At 41.0% G+C, this 25,186-nt stretch overlaps 2 protein-coding genes across 11 annotated transcripts in view; one reads left to right on the top strand and one right to left on the bottom strand.

Annotated features, from left to right (window-relative positions):
* Positions 1-5,525, bottom strand: part of LOC129475165 (variable charge X-linked protein 3-like) — a 545,231-nt gene extending 539,706 nt beyond the window's left edge. For 3 of the 5 annotated variants that reach the window (XM_063634964.1, XM_063634962.1, XM_055267201.2), the window contains exon 1: positions 3,605-5,499. The gene's annotated coding sequence lies outside the window, so the exon portion shown is untranslated. Of the gene's footprint in view, positions 1-3,604 lie in introns of all 5 variants that reach the window. The other 2 variants (XR_010119687.1, XM_055267200.2) reach the window with 1 other exon arrangement.
* Positions 5,285-25,186, top strand: part of PNPLA4 (patatin like phospholipase domain containing 4) — a 28,934-nt gene continuing 9,032 nt past the window's right edge. For 2 of the 6 annotated variants that reach the window (XM_063634959.1, XM_063634961.1), the window contains exons 1-5: positions 6,405-6,601; positions 6,876-7,068; positions 10,896-10,990; positions 11,146-11,281; positions 20,890-20,955. In XM_063634959.1, coding sequence (XP_063491029.1) covers positions 6,504-6,601; positions 6,876-7,068; positions 10,896-10,990; positions 11,146-11,281; positions 20,890-20,955 — 588 coding nt within the window. In that variant the 5' untranslated portion in view covers positions 6,405-6,503. Of the gene's footprint in view, positions 5,350-5,592; positions 5,734-6,404; positions 6,602-6,875; positions 7,069-10,895; positions 10,991-11,145; positions 11,282-20,889; positions 20,956-25,186 lie in introns of those variants that run through there. The other 4 variants (XM_055267194.2, XM_055267196.2, XM_055267195.2 and 1 more) reach the window with 4 other exon arrangements.

Raw genomic sequence — 25,186 nt, 5'->3', positions numbered from 1 at the left:
GGCGTGGGCAGACAATAAGTGTAGTAAATATTAATAATAAGATTCTAATAATAGGAGTGGATGCTCAGGAAAGCAAGGCATTTTACTAACAAAGAATAGACCAAAATCCTTATTTTGTCTCTTTGAAATGAGGTGATTAGATAATTAAATGTTTTAGTAGTTAGGGTGTTTGATAACAGCACTAGTAATGACTAGATCTTGTACTCCAAATTAAAATACAGTATTTTGGTGAATTTGATGGAGCATAAGGCACTGAAGCTGTCCACCTGTCACCCAACAATATTACTTATTTGATATTGATATTATTTCCTCAGTAATCGGCTCCATGATAAGAAAAATATTTGAAGGCTAGAAAGGACTATTTATGTCTGAACAATTGGTGGACCCCTAGCAGGCATGTCCACTGTATAGTTGCTTTGTGATGAAGTACACAGAGCAGAGAATACCAGTTTTCTTTGAGTGGGATTTTAAAAAATATTTAGGATTATGTGTACATTTGGTACCACATACTCACCACCTGGCTATCAAGGATCTGAACCCATTCTCTATAAAATATATCGTTTAAGTATAAAAACTCTGAAAGCTTGCCTGCTTTACTATCTCTGTTTTTCAGCTCAATGCATAATATTACATTCAGAACTCTTCACATATTAAATTAAAATGAAGCTTATAAAATAAATGTCACATTTTTAAAATGTTTCTCTTTAATAGAAATAGTTTGATATTTAGTTTCAACACCGCATGTTAAAAGATCTAAAGATTATCATATATTATCAGATATATTGAGTCATAAATAAATTATATTTCCAAAGGATGGCTATTTTGAATTATGTTTTCAGATTGCTTGGTCTGAATGTTTGTGTCCCATCCCAAAAATGTATTTGTTGAATCCTATCCCCCACAGTGATGGTGTTAGGATGTGGGGTCTTTGGGAGGGGAGGAGGTCCTGAGGGTGGAGTCTCATGAATGGGTTTAGTGCCCTTATCAAAGTGGCTCCAGAGAGCTCCCTTGCCCCTTCCACCATGTGAGGACAGGGCAAAAAGGTGCCATCTATGAACCAGGAAATAGGACCTCAACACACACCATCTGCTAGTGACTTATCTTGGAATGTTCATCTTCTAGAACTGTGAGAAACACATTTCTATTGTTTATAAGCCATCCAGTTTTGAGTATTTTGTTATAGCAGTCTGAACAGCCTAAAACACAGATGTTATCAAAGAAAAGTCTTATTTTGTTTTATATAAATATGTAAACATATATATAACAGAAATATGTAATAATGTAATATATATAATATGGTATATATATAAAATTCATATTTTTTGAAAATATTATATTTAGAAAGAATTTACCCAGTCTTCCTTTAAGTAATCAGTTTTTGTAGCATATTTCTAATGGAAAACAGCCATGCACAATGTAAAAAGCACTTATATCAGTAAGAACGGCTTGGTTTGCAAGTTTTAGAAACTCAATGCTAACTAACTTAACAAATAGAAAAGGGTAGGTGCAGTGGGGAAAGCGAGTCAAGAATATAAAATATATTGTTTATGCATGAAACCTTTGAAAGCTTACCTGCTCTATCTTATCTAGAATACCAGTTACAAGCACTGTACTTAAGGAATTCTAATACAATAACAGAAATACTCAGGAAATCCTTACCATCTCTATTTTTCAGTTCAATGTATAATATTACATTTGCATCCACAGGCTCAAGAGAGGCAACCACACTTAGGTGCCTATCTGTGTCTGTCTGTCTCTCTCTCTCTCTCTTTCTCTCTCTCTCTACCTCATTCTCAGCTCTGGATCCGTCTAAGCTGCCTTTGTTTTCAGGCTGGCTCCCTCCACATAGTGGCATTCACACATGACCTTCTTCATCTATTCCCTCACTGTGTTCCTAGAGATGGTGATCTATGGGAAGGAAGTAGCCCCTCTTTCTATGGTTTCGGATAGGGAGTTCTACTCCAAGATTGCAAAAGTTCCTTTCTCTGAACTCCACGGTGGTCTCAAGACAAGATATTGCTTAAACTAGGCACAGAGGGCATGTTACCATGAGTATTACTTTGAAGCCCCCATGGAAAGGGCAGTGCTCCAGCAGTGTTGCCACACTCCCCTGAAATTAAAGTGCGTGTATCTAAGCTCCACAGTTCATCGGGATCAGTTTGCAAGATTTGGGGAGGAAGTGACAAAGAAGAGCAGTTATCGAGTAGGAGGCAGAATAAGCAAAGCGTATTGAATACACATGACAAGAGATTTATTGTTTTTTTAAAAAACCAAAGCGCTTGTAACATTGACCGACAAGAGGTATTAAGGTATTAAGATGCCGGCCGGGCACGGTGGCTCACGCCTGTAATTCCAACACTTTGGGAGGCCAAGGCGGGCAAATCACCTGAGGTCGGGAGTTGGAGACCAGCCTGACCAACATGGAGAAACCCCGTCTCTACTAAAAATACAAAATTAGCAGGGCGTGGTGGCACATGCCTGTAATCCCAGCTACTCGGGAGGCTGAGGCAGGAGAATCACTTAAACCCGGGAGGAAAAGGTTGCGGTGAGCTGAGATGGCGCCATTGCACTCCAGCCTGGGCAACAAGAGCAAAACTCTGACTCAAAAAAAAAAAAAAAAATGTCAAGACTGGAAAATGAAATAACACCACAAGGAGAGTAGTCTGAAAGAACTGATTAGACTCAAAGATTCTGAGATACGGTCCTTTCCCTGGAGCAGAGGTGTGGACAAGTATCCCTTATCCATGTCCATTTCTCCTCCCTTATGGGATAAAGGATAAAATTCCTGAGAGGGAGCACTGGAGAGGAAAAGGAGCCATCAAGCTAGGGCATTTTGTTTCTGTGCTGGGTGCTACTGTAGGCACCTCCCGAAGCTAAAGGTTTCCTACTCCATAGCTGGTGTGCACAACCAGGGCATCTGTGTATAGCTTTGCAATACCACATCATCACACTTCTATAATTACGTATCAGATGTCTCCCTACCCACTGGACTCTGCATCCCTGATAAGTGCTGAATTCTTTCAACTGTGTATGCCCTGTACCAATGTAACACTTGCTATACAACAGATGATTAATAATTGTATGATAAATGGCTAAACAAACCCATTTGAAACTAAATTACTAAGGAAAATAGACGAGCAAAAATAAGCAAATTACAGAAAAAAAGTTTTAAAGGGCAATTAAATTACTATATATTCAGATCACAATGGTAATTTACATAAATCCAACATCCAAAACAAATATTTTTTTATCACATACTATGTGCCAAGTGCTAGGCTTGGCGATGAGATGACAAAGACAAATGTGAATAACATGATATTCTTCCTTACATTAGAAAGCTGAACTTTTTTTGTTTTTTTTCTTTAGAGGTGAGGTCTCACTACATTGCCCTGGCTGAAGATGAACTCCCAGGTTCAAGCAATCCTCCCACCTCAGCTTCCTGCGGGGCTGGGACTACAGCACATGCCACCTCACCCAGCTGGGAGCCGAACTTTTAACTAGTTACATGCAGATATGATACGAGATAGAAGGGAGTAAGGAGGAAATAAGTTTAAAATTTTAAGAGTTAAATTATGGAGCATTTTGCTGCTCCAAAAAGACTTACCTTTGGTGAGCTCTCACTCTGCCAGCCAGGTGTAGAAATAGTGGATGCCCTTATCTTTCCTTTAAGTGAAAGATCTCAAAGTTGTGGTGTTCATCCAGGCTGCCTGGTGATAAAGTTTTCATCTGTCTCCTGAATCGACCTGCTGACAGTGTCCAAATGCAGGAAATAACTTGCTCTGTAAACAGCATCCCAGATTCTGGTTCTGTGAATCCAGTCTCTCTTTAAACTTGTGATGCCACTACATCACTTTAAACCAGACCACCTGTCTTAATCCATTCAGGCGGCTATAATAAAGTAGCAATGACTGAGTGTTTATAAAAGAAATTTATTTCTCACAGTTCTGGAAGATGGAAGTCTGAGATCAAGGTGCCAAGATGGTCAGGTTCTGAGGAGGGCCCTTTTCCAGTTTGCAGACTGCCATCTTCTCCTTGTACTTTTATCCTTACTTGGTGGAAAGAGACCTCTCTGGGGTCCCTTTTCTAAGAGTACTAATCCCATTCATGAGGGCTCCACCCTCACGACTTAATTACCTCCCAAAGGCCTCCTAATACTATCACCTTGGGGGTCAGTATTTCAATATGTGAATTTTGGAGGTATACATTCAAACCATAACACCACCAAAGGAGTTAGACTACTGCTTCAGGATTCTGTTAAAACGCAGATGCCGATTCAGGAGATCAGGGATGGCACCTAGGATCCTTCCTTTCTCATGAGCTTCCTGGAAGATGCAGTTCTGGGGAGGATCACACTCGACCTTAAAGAGTTAGAGGATTGTGGAAGGTTTAAGGACTGGAGAGTATCCTGTATTTTCCTAACGTACGTTGTGCCTTCCCTTCACTAAATTCCGGTGGAGGTAAAGAATTCTGAGTAATGCAGTCATTCTACGAACAGGCAATAAGGTGTTTTCAGGATCAATTTTCTCTAAAGAATAGTTATGTGAATTAAAAACATCTTCCCTAATCGTCACATCAAGGACTCACAGGTGTTGCTGGCCAGAGACGACACACCAAAAGAGAAAGAAAAAGCCCAAGCCAGAGGCAATTTGGAGAGCTCCACCCCTCCTCCCTGTTTTGTCTAAGGTAGACACATTCTCGCATCTCCCAGATGCTCCTTTGTAGCCTGAGAAAAAGTAAATCTCTGCCCTTAAACTAGGGGACCTGGAGAGCCTTCAATCACCAAGTCAGAGATTCCTTCAGGCTTGGTTATTAGGATTGGATAGGGAAAACACTGGGGAGAGAAAGAATTACCGGAGTCCTTTAAATCTTGGTGGGCATGGCAGGCATCTTGGCGGTCGTTGAAGCTGCGTTAAGTCTGAGCCACTGGTGTCAGAAGACAAACCAGCCACCTGCTCACGGCCCCCTATGTGGAAAGCTTTCCAATTTAGCTCTCTCATTTTAGCATCTCAATCTGCACATAAGGCACGCGGGAAACTCAGAGAGGTTACGCTACCTGCTCAAGGTCACACAGCCTAAGGTCAACTGAGGATATGAAAGTTCCCCAGAGCCATAATGCAGTCTTTCCTTTAGATAGCACTTCTTAAAAAAACCAAAGGCACGCCTTGAAAAGCTGCGGGATGCCCAGCCCCCAAACAGCCGCTGGAGTCGGCCCCTAGGGGCAGCTGGACCGCCCAGGCGGGCGCAAGGGTAGAGAGGGAGAAGAACCACTTCCGGGAAACAGACGCGAAGACGGGAAGGCACCTCCGGGGCACAAAAAAATGAGGATTATTAAAGGTCAGTTGCTCGCAGGTAAGGGCCAAGTAGCGTTAAAAGACACGTAAGGATTAAAACGCCGCTCTAGGGTGTGGGTGAAAATGTCTCTCTAGGTACTCGAAGATAACATGACTGTAAACGAGTAAGTCTTGCCTGCGCTGGAGGACGCTCCGGTCTAGCAGCCAGGTTGAGTCCAGAAGTTTAAATAGAGCAGGCGGGGCCTAGCGGACGCCTGCGTCGGGCGATGACGTCACATACCTGCGCGGGAGGCGGTACCAACCCATGCCGCGGGACTTTCCTGGGCCGGCTCTCGGAGAGCGTAGCGCGGTCTTGGTGGTGGAATAGTGTTGAGTGACGGTTCGGCCCCGCCATCTGGTTAAAGGGACTCGTTCAACACGGAAGTGTCCCGGGGCTGCATTGGTACGGAGCCTTGGGGCCCAGCAAGGGTGTGCTCCTGCGGGACTGATGCGGGGACCACCCCGGCCCCGCCGGCCTCCAAGCCGCCGGAGGGCACTGAGCCTGTGCTGGCTGGGCCTGGCCGCCTGGATGCTAAGCACCCAACCCCCTTCCCGTCCTCATTTGCAGAAATGGAATCAAAACTGGGGCTTGACCCCGGATCGATGACTGGGACTCAGTCTACGGGGACGCCAGCGCAGCCTGCGGCGGCCGAGCCTCCTGCCCTCACAGGGCCTGGCCGGGTGCATCAGGAACAGGCGGTCTTAGGTCCCTAAATTCGAGGCCCTGTAATGTGCCTCATCTTGGGGTACCTGAATGGGGCCCTTGGGCCCCAAGGAAACCCTGAGACCTTCAGAATGGACAGCCTTGTGGAGGCACGATTTCATTCACGTGGGCAAATTGCGCGCACTGAGGCATAGGAAAACGTAATTTTGTATTTAGATGTGTTGCGAGTATAAAGTGGCGTGGCTGACATTTCATGGAGCCTTGAATTGCCTTCACCAGTCATGACCTCAGTTTGTCTTGAGATACTTGGCAAAGAAATGTATTGCATTGTTGAGTGATTGCTTATTGCGTTACTGAGTAATTGGCGTTCATAAAAGCATGGGTGCTCACAATAGAAATTGGGAAGGGGAGTAGGGAACTATATTTGAAATCTTCTGATACACTTACCAAGAACAAATGTATTGTTCATTTGGAATTTGATACGGTCTCTAATAATTTTCTGTTTCATAATGGTAGTGCCGCCCCCACCCGCAAAACGTTTCAAAGGGTCAAGAGAAAAGACCAAATGCCCTTGTCAACTGGAATTTATACGTCTGTTTCCTGCCAAGTAATTAAATCGTAGATTGCATAATCTGTGTACCGAATAAATGTGGAATGTTGTAATTTTTTTTTTTTTTTTTTAATGTATAAGACTTGGGTCAAGGTGAGGAGGGAAAGGGTTTTCTTGAAAGATTCTTGTGTTTAAGTAGAATTGAAACCACTGTGCTTAAAACAGACAATGATGTTAGAAGAAAGCCTTGGAACGAAGATCAACATAAGACTACACAGTACGTGGAATAAACTATTCCAACTTACAGCATTTTTGTTTTTTGTATTGCCAGTGCTGCAGCTAGAATGAAGCACATCAACCTATCATTTGCAGCGTGTGGATTTCTGGGCATTTACCACTTGGGGGCAGCATCTGCACTTTGCAGACATGGCAAAAAACTTCTGAAGGATGTCAAAGCCTTCGCTGGGGCGTCTGCGGGATCCTTGGTTGCTTCTGTTCTGCTAACAGCACCAGAAAAAATAGAGGTAATTAAGTAGTAACTTAGGCTGTGTTCGTCATCAAGAAATTAAGACCCAAAGGCAAACATGAGCATTGACTCATACTAAGTTAACACTGCAGAGAAATAATCCTTTGCTTGGAAACAGAAAGGATTAGGACTTTTCTCTTAAGATATAATTATTAGGGATCTGTGCTCTGGTTGTGGAAAAGATTATTTTGGGTGATAGTGAAATAAGGAAATAAAATGACTTATATTACTCTTTAGTTTTTATTTATCCTTAAGATTCCAGCTCTGTTCCTTTCAAGCAAAGGATATTCTTTCTATGATCGTGAGAAGAGCATGGGGCCTGTTTTCAAGGCCTTGAACATGTGGGCAACAAGTCTTAACTCACTGCTACTTAGAAATAGATACATAAATTAAAATGTGGGCATGCAGTTTCTATTAAGTGGAATGGTATAGGAATTTAATTCTTTTTTAATTCTCACAGTAAGAGGTAGCTCTGAGTTCCAAGCAATTTATCCAGAAGTAATACAAATAATTCTTAAGTATTTTATTTAATGCAATCTATGTTTTAAAATCTGTTTTCTGCTATCCAGACAGTGATCAATCATTTGCTGACTGTGAGAGCTGGATTCTGTAGTTGGAGAATATTATATTTGTTAATCATTACATACTCTAGCAGCTTTGAACAATAATGAAATAACAATTTAAGACCCTCATACCCAAGAATGAATTTCAGTCACATTTAAAATTCCGAAACTATGCTATTTTAAACATCAGAATCTCATTTCAGATCTTTTGTGAGCTGCTTATCAAAGGGAAGCTAGATTTGAGGCCAATCATTCAGAAATCCACTTATCTTCCTGTGTTTATATGGTTGATTTACAGGGAGCTAGAAAAGTGATTTAAAAACTGCAGAGATTAAACAGGATGAGAACCTTAAGCCATGCAAGGTATAAATAAGGTGGGAAAATTCCCCCTAAACTAGCAGATTCATAAGCTTTGAATTACAAGCTACCTCCTTCCCATAACTGTGTTTCGTTTTTGAAGCAGAGGACTTTCAGGGTGTCACTTCTTCCTTTTTACTGCAGTCTTTTCTTGAGCTGTGGCAAATCCTAAGCTTTGGAGTTATGTAGACTTGGTTTCCAATTATCAGCAAATTAAAAAATGTATTGTATGATTTAGAATTAACCTGATTTGGAAATACTGCAATAGTACAGCCATTTATACTTAACTAAAATTCTGCCATGTTAAGACATTGAATAATTTACCTGAATTGGAGACTTGATGTCATCATATTCTCAGATTAGTTTACCTGTTGTTATTTATTTTTTGCACTAAATGAGAGACTGGGTTGTGTTGTCTGATGGTGCTGGTATGATGAAAAGGTGTGTGTCTTTATCTGGTGCTCCCATGGGAAGGTAGAAAATAATTTTCTTAGTTTCCTTAGGGCATCCTCATTTGTTCTTCAAAATAATTTTCCAGCCAAAGTAACCCTTTGACTTAAGGTTATTTTAGTTCCTTTATTTTTAGCATCTGAAATAATCCACTTGTAGGATAGCCTTGAGATTTTTTTAGCAAATGTTTCTACCTACTCAGATTCGCATTCGCTCGGTTCTCGCTGATGATGTAAGTTCCTCAAGCTTTTTAGTGTTGTGACAAATACGTGTGTAATTAATCTTCTGAGCTTATGCATAAATAATTAAGAGGAGCACCTGATACTGGGCATATTTTAAGTGGTAGGCAAATTTAGACATTGATGTGGAAGAGCTCAATGCTGCAAGTCTTTCCTCAGTCCTCACAATTTGCGAGGAAGCCATGGTGCTAGACTCAGTGGGGAACTCAAAAATGAATAAGTCCGTCTTTAATAAGTTTACAGTCTGGTCCGGGCTATGGAGAGTATTGAATATAACTAAAATTAGTACAAAGAAATAGGCTAGATGGTCAGTCTAGCTCAGTAGAATGAACATACACTGTGGGGCTACCCCCATTTCTCACCCAGGAGCTTCCCATAGCCTATATCAATTCAAGCTCCCTACAATCCACCTATCTCATAGCACTTAGAGTGATGTCACCCAAAGGCACATCTGATCACCTCATTACCCCCGGGGCAAGGGCTGTCTGTGGACTTAGGATAATGTGACCCAGGTTTCTCAGCATGTATCACAAGGCTCCATGTGACTTAGCCCTACTTGTGGCTCGCCATAGGGACACATTTCAGCTCTGTGCCCCTCTCAGAATTGTTCTTGCTGTTGTTTTTACTATCCTCTGCTTTCACCTTCGTCCTCTGCCCAACTCCTGTTTATATTTAAGTCCCAGCCTGGGTGTCAAATTGGAGGGAAACCTTTGGCAACCCACGAGGTTGGAGGTTGACACACACTGTATTCATTTCCTGTTGCTGCTTTGACAAAGGACCTTCAACTTAGTGGCTTAAAACAGCATGTGTTTATCATCTTCCAGCTCTGGAGGTCTTAAGTCTAAAAGGGTCTCACTGAGCTAAAATCAAAATGTCCATGCTCACTCTCTCCAGAGGCTCCAGGAGAGAATCCATTTCCTTACCTTTTCCAGTTTCTGGAGGGTGCCCAGACTCCTTGGCTCCTGACCCCTTCCTTGATTTCTAAAGCCATAAGCACAGCATCTTCAAATCTCTCCAACTCCGCCTCTCCTACCTCCCTCCTTCCCTTACAAGAAACCTTGTGATGACATTGGGCCTACCCAGGTCATTCAGGATTATCTCCTCATCTCAAAGTCCTTAATTGGATCTACGAAGTCCCTTTTAACATAGAAGGTCTCCTAGTCATAGGTTCCAGGGACTAGAATGTGGACATCTTTGTGGGGAGAGGAGAGACTACTGCAATAATATAGCCACTTAACTGCAATTCTGCAATGTTAAGACATTGAATGATTTACCTGAATTTGAGACTTGATGTCCTCATATTCTCAAAACAGTTTACTTGTTGTTATTTATTTTTTGCACTAAATGGGAGCCAAACACATCCTCATGGGGGCTCTTATAGCCCTCTGTGACCTGCTGTTGGAGGTACTTATGAATCTCATGAGCACAAGTTCTTTCTATCTTGTCCTCTCCAAGTCCCAGTGCCTAGCCAAGTACCTGGTGCCCAGTTAGTTGCCAAATTAATTCATTATTTAATACAAAACAGACTTAGGTGTAAATCCTGGCTCTGAGACTCATTTTTAATGAGATATTGGGATAGGTACTTAAACTCTCCCATCCTCCGTTTTCTTGTCTGTCAAGTGGGATGGTTATACCCACCCTGCAGGGTGATGTGAAGATGAACTGACAGTGTCACCTCTGTGGATCCCAGTCCAGGGTAGACACGAGCATCCCTGAAAGACTTTATGAAATACCAGTGCCCAAGATGAATCTCCGAAGACTCGGATTCAGTCTGTGCAAACCGTAGACGTCACCACTCCTATTTCTGTCACTGGTGCTGTCATTTGTAATCAGCTTTGTTGCAGGCTTGTAATCAAACTGCTGCTGAGACCACAAAATATGGGTGGGAGAGAAGGTTAATTGCGCTGAGGAAACCTTTTGAAGAATGTGCTCAATTAAAATTCAGATTGAGCCTTCAAGGATTTTCAGATGGGGCGAAGGCCATTTAAGGTGCTTTACAAAGGAAAAAACAAAAAAAGATTAGGATTCTGAGAGTGTATACCTTGCAAAGGGCCTGAGAGTGGTGGGTGAGGCCCCAGCCAGGGGGGGAATTTGCACACCTTTAATAATGTGACACCCTACATTTGCTGTTGGGTCTATAGAATCCCAAGTTTTAGAAGTGGAATGATTTTTTTCTTTACAACACCTAGGGTCACTTCTTAATTTTCTTTTTTTAGGAATGTAACCAATTTACCTACAAGTTTGCCGAAGAAATCAGAAGGCAGTCTTTCGGGGCAGTAACGCCCGGTTATGACTTCATGGCCCGACTGAGGTATACAGAGTACATTTTGCCCAAAAGTACATGAAGACAGAATGTTGACGACTCTCTGTACAAACTGTGGCAAGCTCAGCATTCTCTCTTGTAAAATATTTACAGGGAGTTCAATAATTAAAGGTGAGTAATTCAGATTGCTTTTTCTTCTTTAGAAGTGGAATGGAGTCGATTCTTCCTCCCAGTGCTCACGAGCTGGCCCAGAACCGACTGCACGTATCCATCACCAACACCAAAACCAGAGAAAATCACTTAGTCTCCACTTTTTCCTCCAGGGAGGACCTCATTAAGGTAACAAAGCCATGTTTCCTATTTGAAGAAATCAGCAAGTGCTGATTTCAATACTTCATATAAAGTAATGAGCATTACCACATTCTTTAGATCCTGTGTCTCTTATCAGGCCCGATAGATGGTTGAGTGCTCAGTAAATTACGTGTTTGATGAAAGTATTCACCAGGATCCCTCCTGAGGCCACCTTGTGATGCACTGTGATCCAAAAGCTCCCTGTACTTGTTCAGTGTTTTCCTGCAATGTTCGGATCTCTCAGGATGATGTGAGGCAAGTCGCTGATGCAGTTTAGTAGCAATAATAATTCCCGAAATTTATGTGGCTAATACTTTGGAGTGTATGTAGGGTTTTTAACATGTACTCTCTTATTCAGTCCTTCAAGTCCTTCTGTAAATCAGGTAGGGTAGGTGTTATTATGACCCTTTTATGTTTTTGTTTTTGTTTTGAGATGGAGTCTTGCTCTTTTGCCTAGGCTGGAGCGCAGTGGTGCAATCTTGGCTCATTGCAACCTCTGTCTCTCAAGCAATTCTCCTGCCTCAGCCTCCTGAGTAGCTAGGATTACAGGCATGTACCACCATGTCCACCTGATTTTTGTATTTGTAGCAGAGACAGGGTTTCACTGTGTTGGCCAGGCCAGTCTTGAACTACTGACCTCAAATGATCTGCCCGCCTCAGCCCCCCAAAGTGCTGGAATTACAGGTGTGAACCACTACACCTGATCCCTTTTATGTTTTTAACAGAGAAGTGAAAGGAAAGATTTTATGTGATGTATGTACCTATGTACCCAAGATTATCCTGCGTGGCAGTGGGAGCTAATTCTTGTACCCAGGTCTCTTAACTTTTCAATCTAATGTTCCATTTTGTTTCTTCCATTTTGTTCTGATGTCTTTCTATCCAAACACATTTGAAAGTTGGTTGGTTGAGAATTCATTATCTCTGGGAAATACTTCAGCTGGTTGATTTCCAAATACCAATGTGCCTGCTGTGGTAATGCAATGAATATTTGTCGGGTGGAAAGGGTGTACTTCTCTTGGAATTTTTTCTTGTTTTTCCCTCTAGTGTAAATCATAACAAGCTTCAGGTAATATGGAGAATGTATGTTTTCATACAGCAGAAAGTAATGGGTTGAGAGTAAGTGGTAAGATTCCATATATTCTGATGCTGTCATTTGAAATACTTAATGAAATATTGAATTGACAAGTAAAATTACTTTGCCACTTAATAGATTAGAATATTTTTCCTCGATATCCCTATTACGTCAGTCTCTCACTTACAAGAGTTTCTATCTTATAAAATGACATTATTCTATAATCTTATTACAATATTATGTAGACTTGACAGTGTCAAGGGAAGAGCTGGGCAACCCATGCTAAGTGGTCCTAAGTCATCAATGTCCAGTACAGACAGATAAGGCTTGCGGTGGGCAGACATGCGTCTTCTTGTTTACCTAGGAACAGACTGTGTGCTCTTGTGACATAAAATGAGGGGGATTCTGCCCCCAGCTCTCTTTTTCTCACGGAGTCCATCCCTGGCTTTTCTGTCTACAATGACAGAACTCTCAGCCCCTGACCTCCTCACATCCCTCCTGATTTATATATCACTCTTTAGCATGCTACCTCTTTTACTGCTGTCCTGTTTAGCTTTTATTGTCCATCCTCCTTCACCAGAATGTAAGCTCCAAGAGGCAGGGGTTTCTCTGGTTTGCTCACTGCCACAGCCCAGTACCTGCCACACTGCCAGCCATTGTGTAGGCACTCCGTAATATGTGTGAAACGAATGGATATGAACCAAGGTTGCATTTGTTACACCGGCTCGATTTAAAACAAAAGAAAAGAAAGAAGCTGGGCCCTCCATACTCTATGACCTGGGCAAAATCACATAGCTGACTGGGGCCCAGCTGTGACTGTGGTCCATGTGTCTAGCATTCTTCCCTAACTATACCCCACGCTGGATAAAATGCTCATCCTCCCTATCCATCCCTTTTATGTGGCAGACAGAAGAATGACACTTGAAACTGTCCTTACACTAATCCCCAGAACCTGTCCAGATGTAACCTTACCTGGCAAAAGGGATTCTGTAGATGTGATTAAGTTAAAGGTCTGAGATAGGAGGATGATGCCATATTATCCAAGTGGACCCAAACTAAGTACATGAATCTTGAAAAATGGACACCTTTCCTGGATTCTGTGTACCATGGCTGGTTTGGAGATGTAGCAACCACATGCCGGGGAGCACAGAGGCTTCTAGGAAAGCAGCTCCTCACTGACAGCCAGCAAAGAAAAGGGGGCGTCTACCCTGTAACCTGTGGAACTGAATTCTCCTAACATCTGAATGAGCAAGGAGACACATTCTCCCCCAGAGCCTCCAGAAAGAGATGCAGCCCTGCCGACACCTGGATTCTCCCCAGTAAGACCCATACCAGACTTTGGACCCTCAGACTGTGTGACAATACATGTGTCTTGTTTGAAGCGGTTAAATTTGTAGTAATTTGTTATAACGGCAGTAGCAAACTATTGCTGTTAAGAAAACATGACGTTTTTCTAGTTCCTTTGTTTTGGATAATAACTATTCAGAGAATTCGTGTAATTACTTGAGTTCATTGAACAGAAGAGAAATTATTGACACAAATGTGTAATACTTTTTAAGGAGAATGTGGAATAATTTACATTTATTCTAGGTTCTACAAGAAACATTCCACATGTTTAGGAGGATGTTTTAACATTTTTCAGAACTAAAAAGAAGGAAGGATGAATAGTTCCTTGATAGCAGATGGTGATTATCAAACTGTGAAACCTATGCCTGGAATACTCATGAAGCATTTAGTGGAAAAGAGTGAGAGTGCGGGAAGACTAGGGATGGTGTAGCAAAGGAAGAAGTGTGAAGAGGAAGTAAAGTAAACCCACTGCCAGGTAGGGACATGATCAAGTATATATGTTCTGGTGAAAGAAGTGGCTGGTGGGAGAATGTTGTCTGAGGTGGTGCCATGGGAGGATGGTGCTTCTGACCTTTTTGGTTGGGACTGGGGAGGCTGCCTAAAGGTCACCCCACTCCCCTTAGGTGGAGACAGGAGGCTCTGAAGCCATGCATTGAAGCAGCTCGATGATGGGTAGCTGTGGGTCTCCCAGGGCTTGGCACACCTGGCTCTGAACACACAGCCTGGGGTCTTGATATGGTTTGCCTGTGTTCCCACCCAAATCTCACCTTGAATTGTAGTTCCCATAATTCCCATGTATTGTGGGAGAGACCCATTGGGAGATAATTGAATTATGGGGATGGTTTTCCCCATCCCATACTGTTCTCCTGGTAATGAATAAGTCTCACAACATCTGATGGTTTTATACGGGGTTTCTGCTTTTGCTTCTCTCTCATTCTCTCTCTTGCCTGCTGCCATGTAAAACGTGCCTTTTGCCTTCCACCATGATTGTGAGGCCTCCCCAGCCACATGGAATTGTGAGGCCATTAAACCTCTTTTTCTTTATAATTTACCCAGTCTCAGGTATGTCTTTATCAGCAGTGTGAAAATGAACTAATACAGGTCTACTTCCCAGTATCTGGATATTCTGTAGATGGGAGGGGATGGGAGACAGAGAGAAAGAGAGAGGTTGATTAAAACTCAAGTTAGAGTAAAAGAGCATGGGAGAGCATGAAATACTAAACACTGGTGATTTTCACCTTCTTTAAACTTTGCTCCATGTTGTATTTTCTGTTTTTATCATTAACTCATTTATTCCTGCTACTTAATAGTTGAATTTTTTTTAAAATGCCTAGTTTTTCATTATCCACTAGCTGACTGATGCTGTTTGTTACAGAGTGCCTATGTACCTGAAAATCCAACTAGAAACCTGTAGCTTAGAATATGTGAGAGTGTGTGCTTATGTGCGTGTGTCCATGTGTGTATTTTGATGTGTTTTTGAATCTCTTCAAGAATGATTACTTGTTTTATGAGTGTCCTGGTGATCATGTCTAGGCCTGTGGTTTCCTGACTTTGTCCTCTTGGACTGATTATTTTTGAGTCTCAGTTTTCTCATCTCTGAAATGGAGTAATTTGCACAGTAATACTAACGAGTGTTACTGTGCAGAATAAATAAGATAAAGCATGTGAAAGTGTGTTTTAAATGATAAAGCCCTTTATGCCTGCTGAATGGAGCTAATATTTCATAAATAATGAACGAATAACATCATAACCCACACACACCCCTGCTCAACGCCCTTGTATGAATCTGTCATGAAATTTTAAAGCCATGTTAAATCACAACTTTCTTTTCTTCAGGCTGGATAGGACTTACTTTTTCTTATCAATGTTATTCTTTAACCCCTTGCTTATTACCTGTCTTCATGAACAATGTGCTAACCGGTATCTGTAATACTTCAGGAAATGGTTGCTACTGAGTTCTTGCCACCTTTAGGCATTTGATTTTACAGCTCATCATTATAAGCCTTCTTTTTTAAAATGAATAATTTTGTGTGATGATTCATACTTAATTTATCTTAATGAGCTTCACCTTTAGTAGCATGGAAAAATCACTCGTTTGATAGCTGCAATGCTAGTTGATTGTTTTCTTGGAACCCTTATGGACTGTGTGGTCCAACTATTCATTTTATTTGGGGTTGAATTTCCACAGAATTTTGAATCTTATGTTCATGAGGATTTAACTCAGTCTTTTCTACTTTATAAACTGTTATAAGACAGGTGCAGGCCTTAAGGCATTCCTTTTTTCAGGATTTATTGGTGCCAACCATTCCCCTCCTCACTTAGAGTGACTATACTGACAAAGGGAAACATAGATGATGTCTGCTACTCAACTGCTTGAAGGCAGCCTGCAGAGGGGAGACCCCTTTATAGAGTTAACCAGAGTCCCAGGAGGCCCCCTCCAAAATCATGTCTTTATTTCCCATCTGAGAGATTTATTTCCAGGTGCCACACCCAGAAAAATGTTCCCTCCAAGGATGACCCTTTATGTCTGTGGGTCGCCAGCAGATCAACACCAAGCTGAGATCAGTTCCTGCCAATACAGATAATTTAGGGGATGGGAAAGAGTCATGGAGGGGTGGTACACATCCACCTAACCCTTTCGTTGGTGGGCTCTGGGACCCTTGGTGAGTCTCAACTTCTTGGAGCCTTGGTTTCTTTATCTTTAAGATGGAGACCTTCAGAACAAGGTCAAATGAAGTATGTATGAAAGTATTTCATCAACTCTTAAGTACACACCAGATGTGCATGGTCACCTTCAAGTGCCTCCACTCTCCAGACATCCATCTCTTCATACTGTTCATTATTTAGCATGATTCCTTCCTGATTCCTCTCCTGGTGTGCCGCTCTACACAGTATCCCCCGAGTGTCGAGTGTGTGCATTTTGCATACCAACTCATTCATTTCGAGTTCCACATTTTATTGTGGGCTCTTTTTCTTTAGAAGCATGCATGCAACTAGGAAATCCAAACACATTTTAATGTTAGCCTTCAGCAAAGCATAACGAGGGAGGTGAGCCCCTAGGTTAAAAGAAAGTCATATGCAACCTCCAAGGCTGAGCTGAAATGATGTGTAAATTAACAGTGCAATGGCGTGGCAGAGTTCCACTGCTTCCCTGAATTGGTACAAATCATTGAATTCTTCATGTTTAAGACTGATGCACAAGTGTTTTCTGAAAGGGTCTTTTGACACGTGTGAATGTAGAGGTACCCAGGAAGCCTTTCCTGCACCATAGTGTCCCTGGCCGTCTTGAGAAAATTCTACCCTGTCTCTATTGCAGGGATGTCCCGAATTTCTTTGCATGTGTGAGAATGCTCTTAACAAGATCCTCTCACATTTAGCCTTGTGAAGGTGAAATAAAAACTGAATTTAAGATTGGTCATTATCTTGGAAAAACTGAGGAAGATAAATTTGAACCTGTCTTTGAATTTCAACTACAGCAGCAAGTTCTGTATAAACAGTTAATTCTCATTAAAGTCCACAGTAAACTTTAGGCATAAATGAAACTTGCTGAGAATTTAATCCTTAAGGAAGCTAGGCCACATAATTTTCTAAACACCTCTTTTCTATAAAATGCAAAATGAAGAGAGTCAATCAGAACGTCTCGGGAATGTGCACCTGGCAATGTTTTATACTGTTGCTACAGGAAGACACTAGCTCTCATTTTTATCATTGTGTATTTAGTAAGGACACAAATCAGTGGTTTCACATATGTCCAACATTTAAAGTGCTGTACCAAGTGATAGGGTGTGAAAAGTACACCCCTGCTTTCCACATCAGCGTTCTCAACCACAAACACTGCACTCCTGGCAGTAAGAGCCCAGAATATTACCCAGATAGTTATTTCTTGTGACAGCTGTCTGTCCTTTGTAGGAATTTGAGCAGCATCCCTGGTCTCTGTTCAGTAGATGCTAGCAGGACACGCCCCCCACCCTCCACCCCAGGTTATGACAGACACATTGCTAAACGTCCCTAGGGGGTAAAATCACCTCCAGTTGAGAACAAGTACTGTAGATGTATTGAGGTTCATTGGCGAGGTGAATTTCACTGGGAATATTGTGAGGTGAGATACACTAAAAGCATATGTTTAGGCATAATATTTTATTACATGACCTTAGAATGTCAGTGTTTATCTCCTTTCTTAGGAAATCCTATTTGCCTGCAATAAAATGGCAGTAAGCTGACTACAAATAAGAAAAGCTTCTTAGCTCTTAACTATCTAAAGCTAATTTCCCAACTAAACTTGGTTTGCTATACAAATCATCAGTCCATATAAAGGGAGAGTCAGCTATGACAAAAACAAATACATTGATTTGGAGGAGTGACAAGTATTTTCCAGTTCATTGCACTTTTCATATCATTCAGGAGGATTCTTACTGTTGTTATCTGTAGGAAAGTAATTGGATAGCATTTTTCATCCAAATACCTCAAAATAGTTCCAAGCATTAACTTGTGAACTCTACATTATACTTTGACACGGGGGAAAAGAAAAAAAAAAACATAATTCTAAGGTTAGTGATTTTTTTGCAGTCCACATGTCTCTCTGCAGAATAATGAAATAAATCATTATATTTATGTAGTGTCTTTGGTTCTTTAAAGACCTCTAAGTACTGTAATTTCACAATATGTGTGCTATCTACAAATTGCTCTAGTTATTGCTTTGCAGTGTTGCATTTGCTGAATAACTTCATTAAATAGCTACATTGTGCTTGCGAAACATACCTAGGGTCTGTGATTATTTTTTTAAAAGTGTAGCCAATTGATGATAAGGCCAGGTTTAGTTAGGGTGAATGCACTTACCTTAACCGTAAACAACCTTTCTCTGAAGCCAATGATGTCATTGCTGCCGGTGGGCTGAGAGGGTTGGAGTTGAAGATGCCTGCTTTCTGTCCTCTCTCTCCTATTGATTTATTAAGTGATCTTCACCAAATCTCCCCAGGTGCTACTCACTCCTGCTTTGCCTCTTTGTGAAAGAGACATGATTGCTCTAATGTCACAGTATTGCATTATGTGGGCCATTTAAAGTTGAGATTTTGAGAAGAATGTCGTGGTGCGGGCATGTCCGCATTGACATTTTGTAGAAGATTGGCAGACCTTGCATGAGATTATTATGCCTTGTAATAAATAAATAAACAAGCACATAAAAAATAAATAGAAGTGCCTGCTTTCCTTTGGGAAACAGTGCTGCAAATTAGCATGCTTTCAATATTTCAATAAACAAGCGATTGAGATAGATGTGCATAAAATTGACCAAAAGATGAAAAAAAGACCCATTGTGAGAAATCTGACATGTGTCTGTTGGCTCTGGTAAAAATATACATTTTATATTAAATTGGTTCTGGGGACAGTCTCAACCACGTATTAGCAGAGAGACCTTTGAGCAACTTTATCTTTTTGAGACAGGGTCGAGAAATAATTAAATGAGACATTATATTTGAGGCAAGGTCTACTTCATGAATGTATGACCTGTGCATTTGCATGTGGCTCCACTATCCAAAGGGCCTCACTGTTGGTTTAATGCTCTGCTGTCAACATCTTAATATTCTCCGTACTTTCTGAACAGGGGGCCCTGCATTTATCTTATTTTGGACAGGACCCAGAAATTATATAACTGATTCTGGCACCTAGCGCCAGCATGGTGCAATAGAACCCTTTCACACATGGCTATTTCTTACCTTCTTTCCTGCTGGAGTCGCTATGTTGTGCTGTTACCCTTGAATTTGCCACTGCTGAAACCTGAGGCCCCAGAAGCTTCTTTGGGCACTTGTCAGGAGCCTGTTGCTGTAGGAGCTGTTAGAACCAGGCCTGTGCCTTTGCAACCAACATGCCACCAACAGCACTGGGCAACCTTCTTTAGTGCCACTATTGAGGTAGGTGGAGGAGTGTTGGGTCCATTCCCATCACAGAGAAGGGAGAGAGATACCCAACAGATGTTTGTTGAGTACTAGCTCTGCCAGGGCTGGACATACCAGGAGAGACACAAGTCCCTGTCCTTTCAGTGGGTTTTTTGGTAATGAGGAAACAGGAGACATGTCCAAGGAAGAACCACTGCATAAGAAAGCTATGGAAGTTCCCTGTACCTGGTGCAGAAATAAACATGGCAAGAGTGGGTTCCAGCTGTGTCGGGTCACAGCTCAAAAGAGGATTTTCCTATGGAAACTGTTATGCTGGTGACTGAGTCTGTAATTTACTTGCAGTTCAGAATAAATAGGCTTTTGAGAGCTGACCCAAAAACTATACCTATAACATTGATTTTTGGAGGAAATGCCTTTTGAGTTCTAAATAAGTGTAAATGGATGATCTGCAAGTCAGCATTTGAGCCATAATCCATTTCTGAATAATGTATGATGAAAAAAAATCTCATGAAATCTTTGACAACAAACAGCCAGAGTCTTTCACTTATCAGTTGAAAGATTATAGCTTAAAAAATATTCAGTATCTAATGCTGTATGTTTTCAAATAGAACACTAGTGATTTGGAAACTGCAAAATAAAACATTTACATTTCAGAAAAGCTATCAGAGCCCAGCTTCTTATGATGTATGGAATGGTAATTTCCTAAATGACAATCTTTTTCAACTGTTTAAATGGGAGATAAAGCATAATTGATGTCACTGCTTGCCAGGGTTCCATTACATATCCTGACCACGTCATTGGAACATAAAATATGTCATTCCCTTTGCAAATCCTGGTGACATAAATGAGAACATCTCTGAGCTGTGGACTAACCTCTCCTGTCATAATCAGAGGGCTTTGTTCCTCCAGAAAGCAGGAGTGCAACTGTAACATGATTTTTACAGTATATGATAGAACATTACAAATAATTTATCTGTAACCTTTACATACTCAGGAAGTTAGACTTACCTTAAATTTCATTTTGTAATAACTTGTGTGTCTACTATTAAAATGCTGATTTTTACCTAGGTGAAGTTGATTGAGTCAGAGTATGTCAACTTGTACCTATCTGTTTAGAGTCTTTTCCGATATTAAAAGTGTTATCTTTTATGTAATTATGTGCAGTGCTGCACTTGAAGTCTGTGGGGCTTATTTATTGAGATTTTGCTAGTCAATACTACATCAACTGTATTGTCTGAATGTTCATGCCTGTAGTCATGAGCTGCTTCTTTATTTTATCCATGTAGGTCCTCCTAGCCAGCAGTTTTGTGCCCATTTATGCAGGACTGAAGCCAGTGGAATACAAAGGGCAGGTAAGCTTGTTATAACTGAGGAATTTCCCTCTTCCCTATATTAATATGTTTATTTTGAAACATCCAATTTTATAATTATTCTAGTGGCTTCAAATCAGTTTATGTTTTTTTCCTCCTAAATAGCTTTGTTTCTCTTTAAGAGGGAAAAAAAATACAGGGCCAGTGATAACTTATCATCAAGATCTCGTGAATGGGAATGATTGACTGTGATGCTCTTTATATATATATTCTGTTGTTGTTGTTAGCAGTGAACGATTTTTTTTCCACCTAGTAAAGTCCTACTTACAGCCCCTTCTAAGCAGAGTTGTACCACCATCAGGGTGAGAAAAGGCTTAAGGGCTCCACACCTTGTCCTCCCCCAGACAACGCATCATAGGTTCCTTCCAGCCTGTCCTCAGCCCCTCTGCTAGGCGACAACCCACTCCCCTCCAAGGCTCTCTACTTACCCAGACACGTTGATCACTGCAAGGCCAAAACCCATTTTGTTTGAGGAGAGTGCTCCTCACTTGGAGCTGGCACTTAAGACAGGATGCCAGTTCTTTTAGGGAAATTTAGACGTGGGCTTCCACCTAAAGTCTGCGCTGACTGTGACCCAGCTTCCTTCTGTGATCTACACAGAGTTTGTTTTGAGTATTCACCATTCGACCGAGGCAGCTCCTCCATCGCATGGACACAGGTTCAACATGAGCATTTTATTCTCAAATATGGTGTCTATTTCACACATGTCACAGATATGTATTTTATAGCCAAATATAGTATTTGGTTTAACGTGTTTATTTAACGTATACTGGAAACATGCATTTTATAATTAATACAGTAGCTATTTTACAGACACCAGAGATATGTATTTTATAATCAGAGTATCTGTTTAGCACATACCAGAGATATGCATTTTGTAATCAAATGCAGTATCTATTTAGCACATACCAGAAATATGCATCTTATAATCAAATGGAATAGCTATTTAACACATAGCAGAGATATATATTTTGTAATCAAATAGAGTATCTGTTTAGCACATATACCAGAGATATGTATTTTATAATCAGAGTTATCTAACACGTACTAGAGATATGTATCTTTTAATCAAATATTATACCTGTTTAACACATTCCAGAGATATATATTTTATAATTAAATAGAGTAGATATCTAACTACTAGATATCTAAATAGAGTAGATATCTATTTATAATTAAATAGAGTAGATATCTAACACATACCAGAGATATGTATTTTATAATCAAATAGGGTATCTGTTTAGCACATACCAGCAATATGTATTTTATAATCAGAGTATCTGCCTAACACGTACCAGAGATATGTATTTTTTAATCAAATATAGTACCTATTTAACACATGCCAGAGATATATGTTTTATAATCAAATAGAGTAGATATTTCATACATATCAGAGATACATATTTTATAATAAAAGAAAGTATTTAGCATATATCTAATAAAGTATCTATTTAGCATATATCAGAGATCAAGCATATATTCAGGATGAATAAATTACATTTGTTTTATATATATGTAATATATATTTATTTATTAATAAAAGAGTACATACAAAGTGCTTTAACCATCTTTCATTCATTCATTCACCCACTCACCTTGAGGGCCCAGCACCAGGCCTGTGCTCAAGGAATTGATGGTCTCTCAACAAAAGAACTGAGTTTTACAAACCCTTTGGCTAATAGGATCGAGGCAATGTCTCTGTTCTGATATCATCGGTCCTCATCAATGTCTTTCCTTGAGCTTTGCTGAGCTTTGGAATTTTTTCTTTTCTCTCTGGTGCAAATCATAATAGGCTTCAGGTAATATGGAGAATGTATGTTTTGATAGAGCAGAAGGTAATGGGTTGAGAGTGAGTGGTAAAATTCCACATATTCAGATGCTGTCATTTGAGATACTTAATGAAATGTTGAATTGACAAGTAAAATTACTTTGCCACTTAGTAGATTAGAATATTTTTCCTCTAGGTCCCTATTACACCAGTCTCTCACTTACAAATTAAGAGTGTTTCTATCTTAGAAGGAGAGGCAGGTGGTAGAGGCTCCAGGTTCTCTTCCAATATACACTTTCTTCTTCTTTCTTAGTAACAGAATCCCAATTTTTATCTGGACCTATGGCTGTGCAGCTAGGTTATATATCGCAGCTTCCCTTGCAGTTAGGTGTGGCCATTTATTTCATTGTTGGGCAATGACATGTGAGCCGAATAACTGTGGGACTTACAGTACAAGGAAAGTTGTATACCTTTCCATTTTTCCTGTTGCCCAGAACTTAGATATGATTACTGGAGCTTCAGCAGCTCTTGTTCATCATGAGGTCAAGGATCACACCCTGAAGATGGCCAAATAGTGAGCTGGAAATACTCAGGTCCTAAATGATTGAGGAGTCTACCTTGCCAGCTTGCCCTCGATATTCCTACCAGAAAAAAGAAGTAAAACTTTTTTTTTGAGATGGAGTCTCGCTCTGTCACCCAGGCTGGAGTGCAGTGGCGCGATCTCAGCTCACTGGAAGCTCCACCTCCCGGGTTCACGCCATTCTCCTGCCTCAGCCTCCTGAGTAGCTGGGACTACAGGCGCATGCCACCATGCCCGGCATATTTTTTGTATTTTTAGTAGAGACGGGGTTTCACCATGTTAGCCAGGATGGTCTCTATCTCCTGACCTCGTGATCCACCCGCCTTGGCTTCCGAAAGTGCTGGGATTACAGGCGTGAGCCACCGCGCCCAGCCTAAAACTTTTGTTATTATTGTATACACCAGAATCCAGTGCTATCTGCTGTAGGGATTCTTACTTCTAATTTTACATGTGAGGAAATTGAGATGTAAAGACGTCAGTCTGCTTCACTGAAGTCACCGAGCTTGGAAGGGGGCAACTTCCCCAAGGTAGTCCTTAATGTTTCTGTCTTGCTGTGCCTCTTACTCTGCTTTGCCCTTTAGTTCTTTTCAAACAATGCATTCCTTGTTTTCTTCCTGTCCAGCCCCAGAGCCATGTCGTGGGTGTGTGACAGGAAGACTAACAATGTTTGAAAGGGCATGAGTGAGGAATCAGTTTCTAGTGGACTTTCCATGATGTGATTGAGTACTTTGGACATGAACACAGAGTGACAGCCATAATTAAACAGCAGAGAACGCACAGGCCCAGAATTGTGAGGAAGATGGAAAGCGACCCACCCAAGCCCCTTGACCCTGGACAATGTCCCAGGATGGTGTCTTGCTGACCACGTGGTGTCTGTGCATAGGAGGCACATCATAATTACTTGTAGAGTTGAACCTTATGTCTCCTGAAAGCATTCAGTTTTCCTCTGTTGTTTAATGGAGTCCGCAATAAGGGGGCCTCATACACATGACTGACAGAGAGCCACAGCGGCCTTGCATTGTTTATAACACCAGAAAGCGACAATTTAGAAGTGCCATTCTCTGCTTAACACTAACTCTCCTTAAGCCTGATCACCTCCCACATTCTAATAGGGTTTCCATGCCCAGTTGTTTTCTAGAATCTTTCCATTTTCAGGGAAGCGTGAATGTTGCTTTAAACGCAGTGTTTTAATTTGAGTATAAGCTTTTTATGTGATTTAAATTACATAAACATTTCAGTTGTGCTGAATACACCTCTCATTTTCTAGATTTTCATGTTTTCATACAGCTCAGGTTTTGATGTATTTGTTGTCTTTGGTTATTTTTCTGAAGTGACAAAAGTGGAGGTGGCAGAAGGGGAAAAAGGGACTTAGTGTTACTTATATTTGTGGCACTGAGTCAGGAAAGGCAGAGAAAGTGGGACTCAGCCAACAGGGGCAGAGTCTGTTCTCTCCACTTGTGACTTTTGTTAAATACACAGACCTCCTCATTTCTACATTGTGGGTATTACTGGATTTTATTAAGATATATCTGTGGATCCAGTATGTGCATTAAAAAATGTTTTTATTAATCGCTTAGAAGAATCATACCTTAATAAGACTTAAGATTAATTTCAACCACAGCAAATACCAGTATGAGTCCTTTCAAAACCCTCTACCAGTGGTTTAAAGTGGAATGATGTCTTTGAAAATTGCTTTTTCCTTTTAACTTGGGAAACGTGGCAAAACCCCATCTCTACAAAAAAAATACAAAAATTAGCCAGGCATAGTGTCATGTGCCTATAGTCCCAGCGACTTTGGAGACTGAGGTGGGAGGATCACCTGAGCCTGGGGAGGTTGAGGCTGCAGTGAGCTATGATCACACCAC

Source organism: Symphalangus syndactylus, chromosome X (assembly GCF_028878055.3).
Source record: "Symphalangus syndactylus isolate Jambi chromosome X, NHGRI_mSymSyn1-v2.1_pri, whole genome shotgun sequence".
Taxonomy (NCBI): Eukaryota; Metazoa; Chordata; class Mammalia; order Primates; family Hylobatidae; genus Symphalangus; species Symphalangus syndactylus.
The sequence above is the reverse complement of the archived record's forward strand: the minus strand, read 5'-3'. Positions and strand labels throughout refer to the sequence as shown.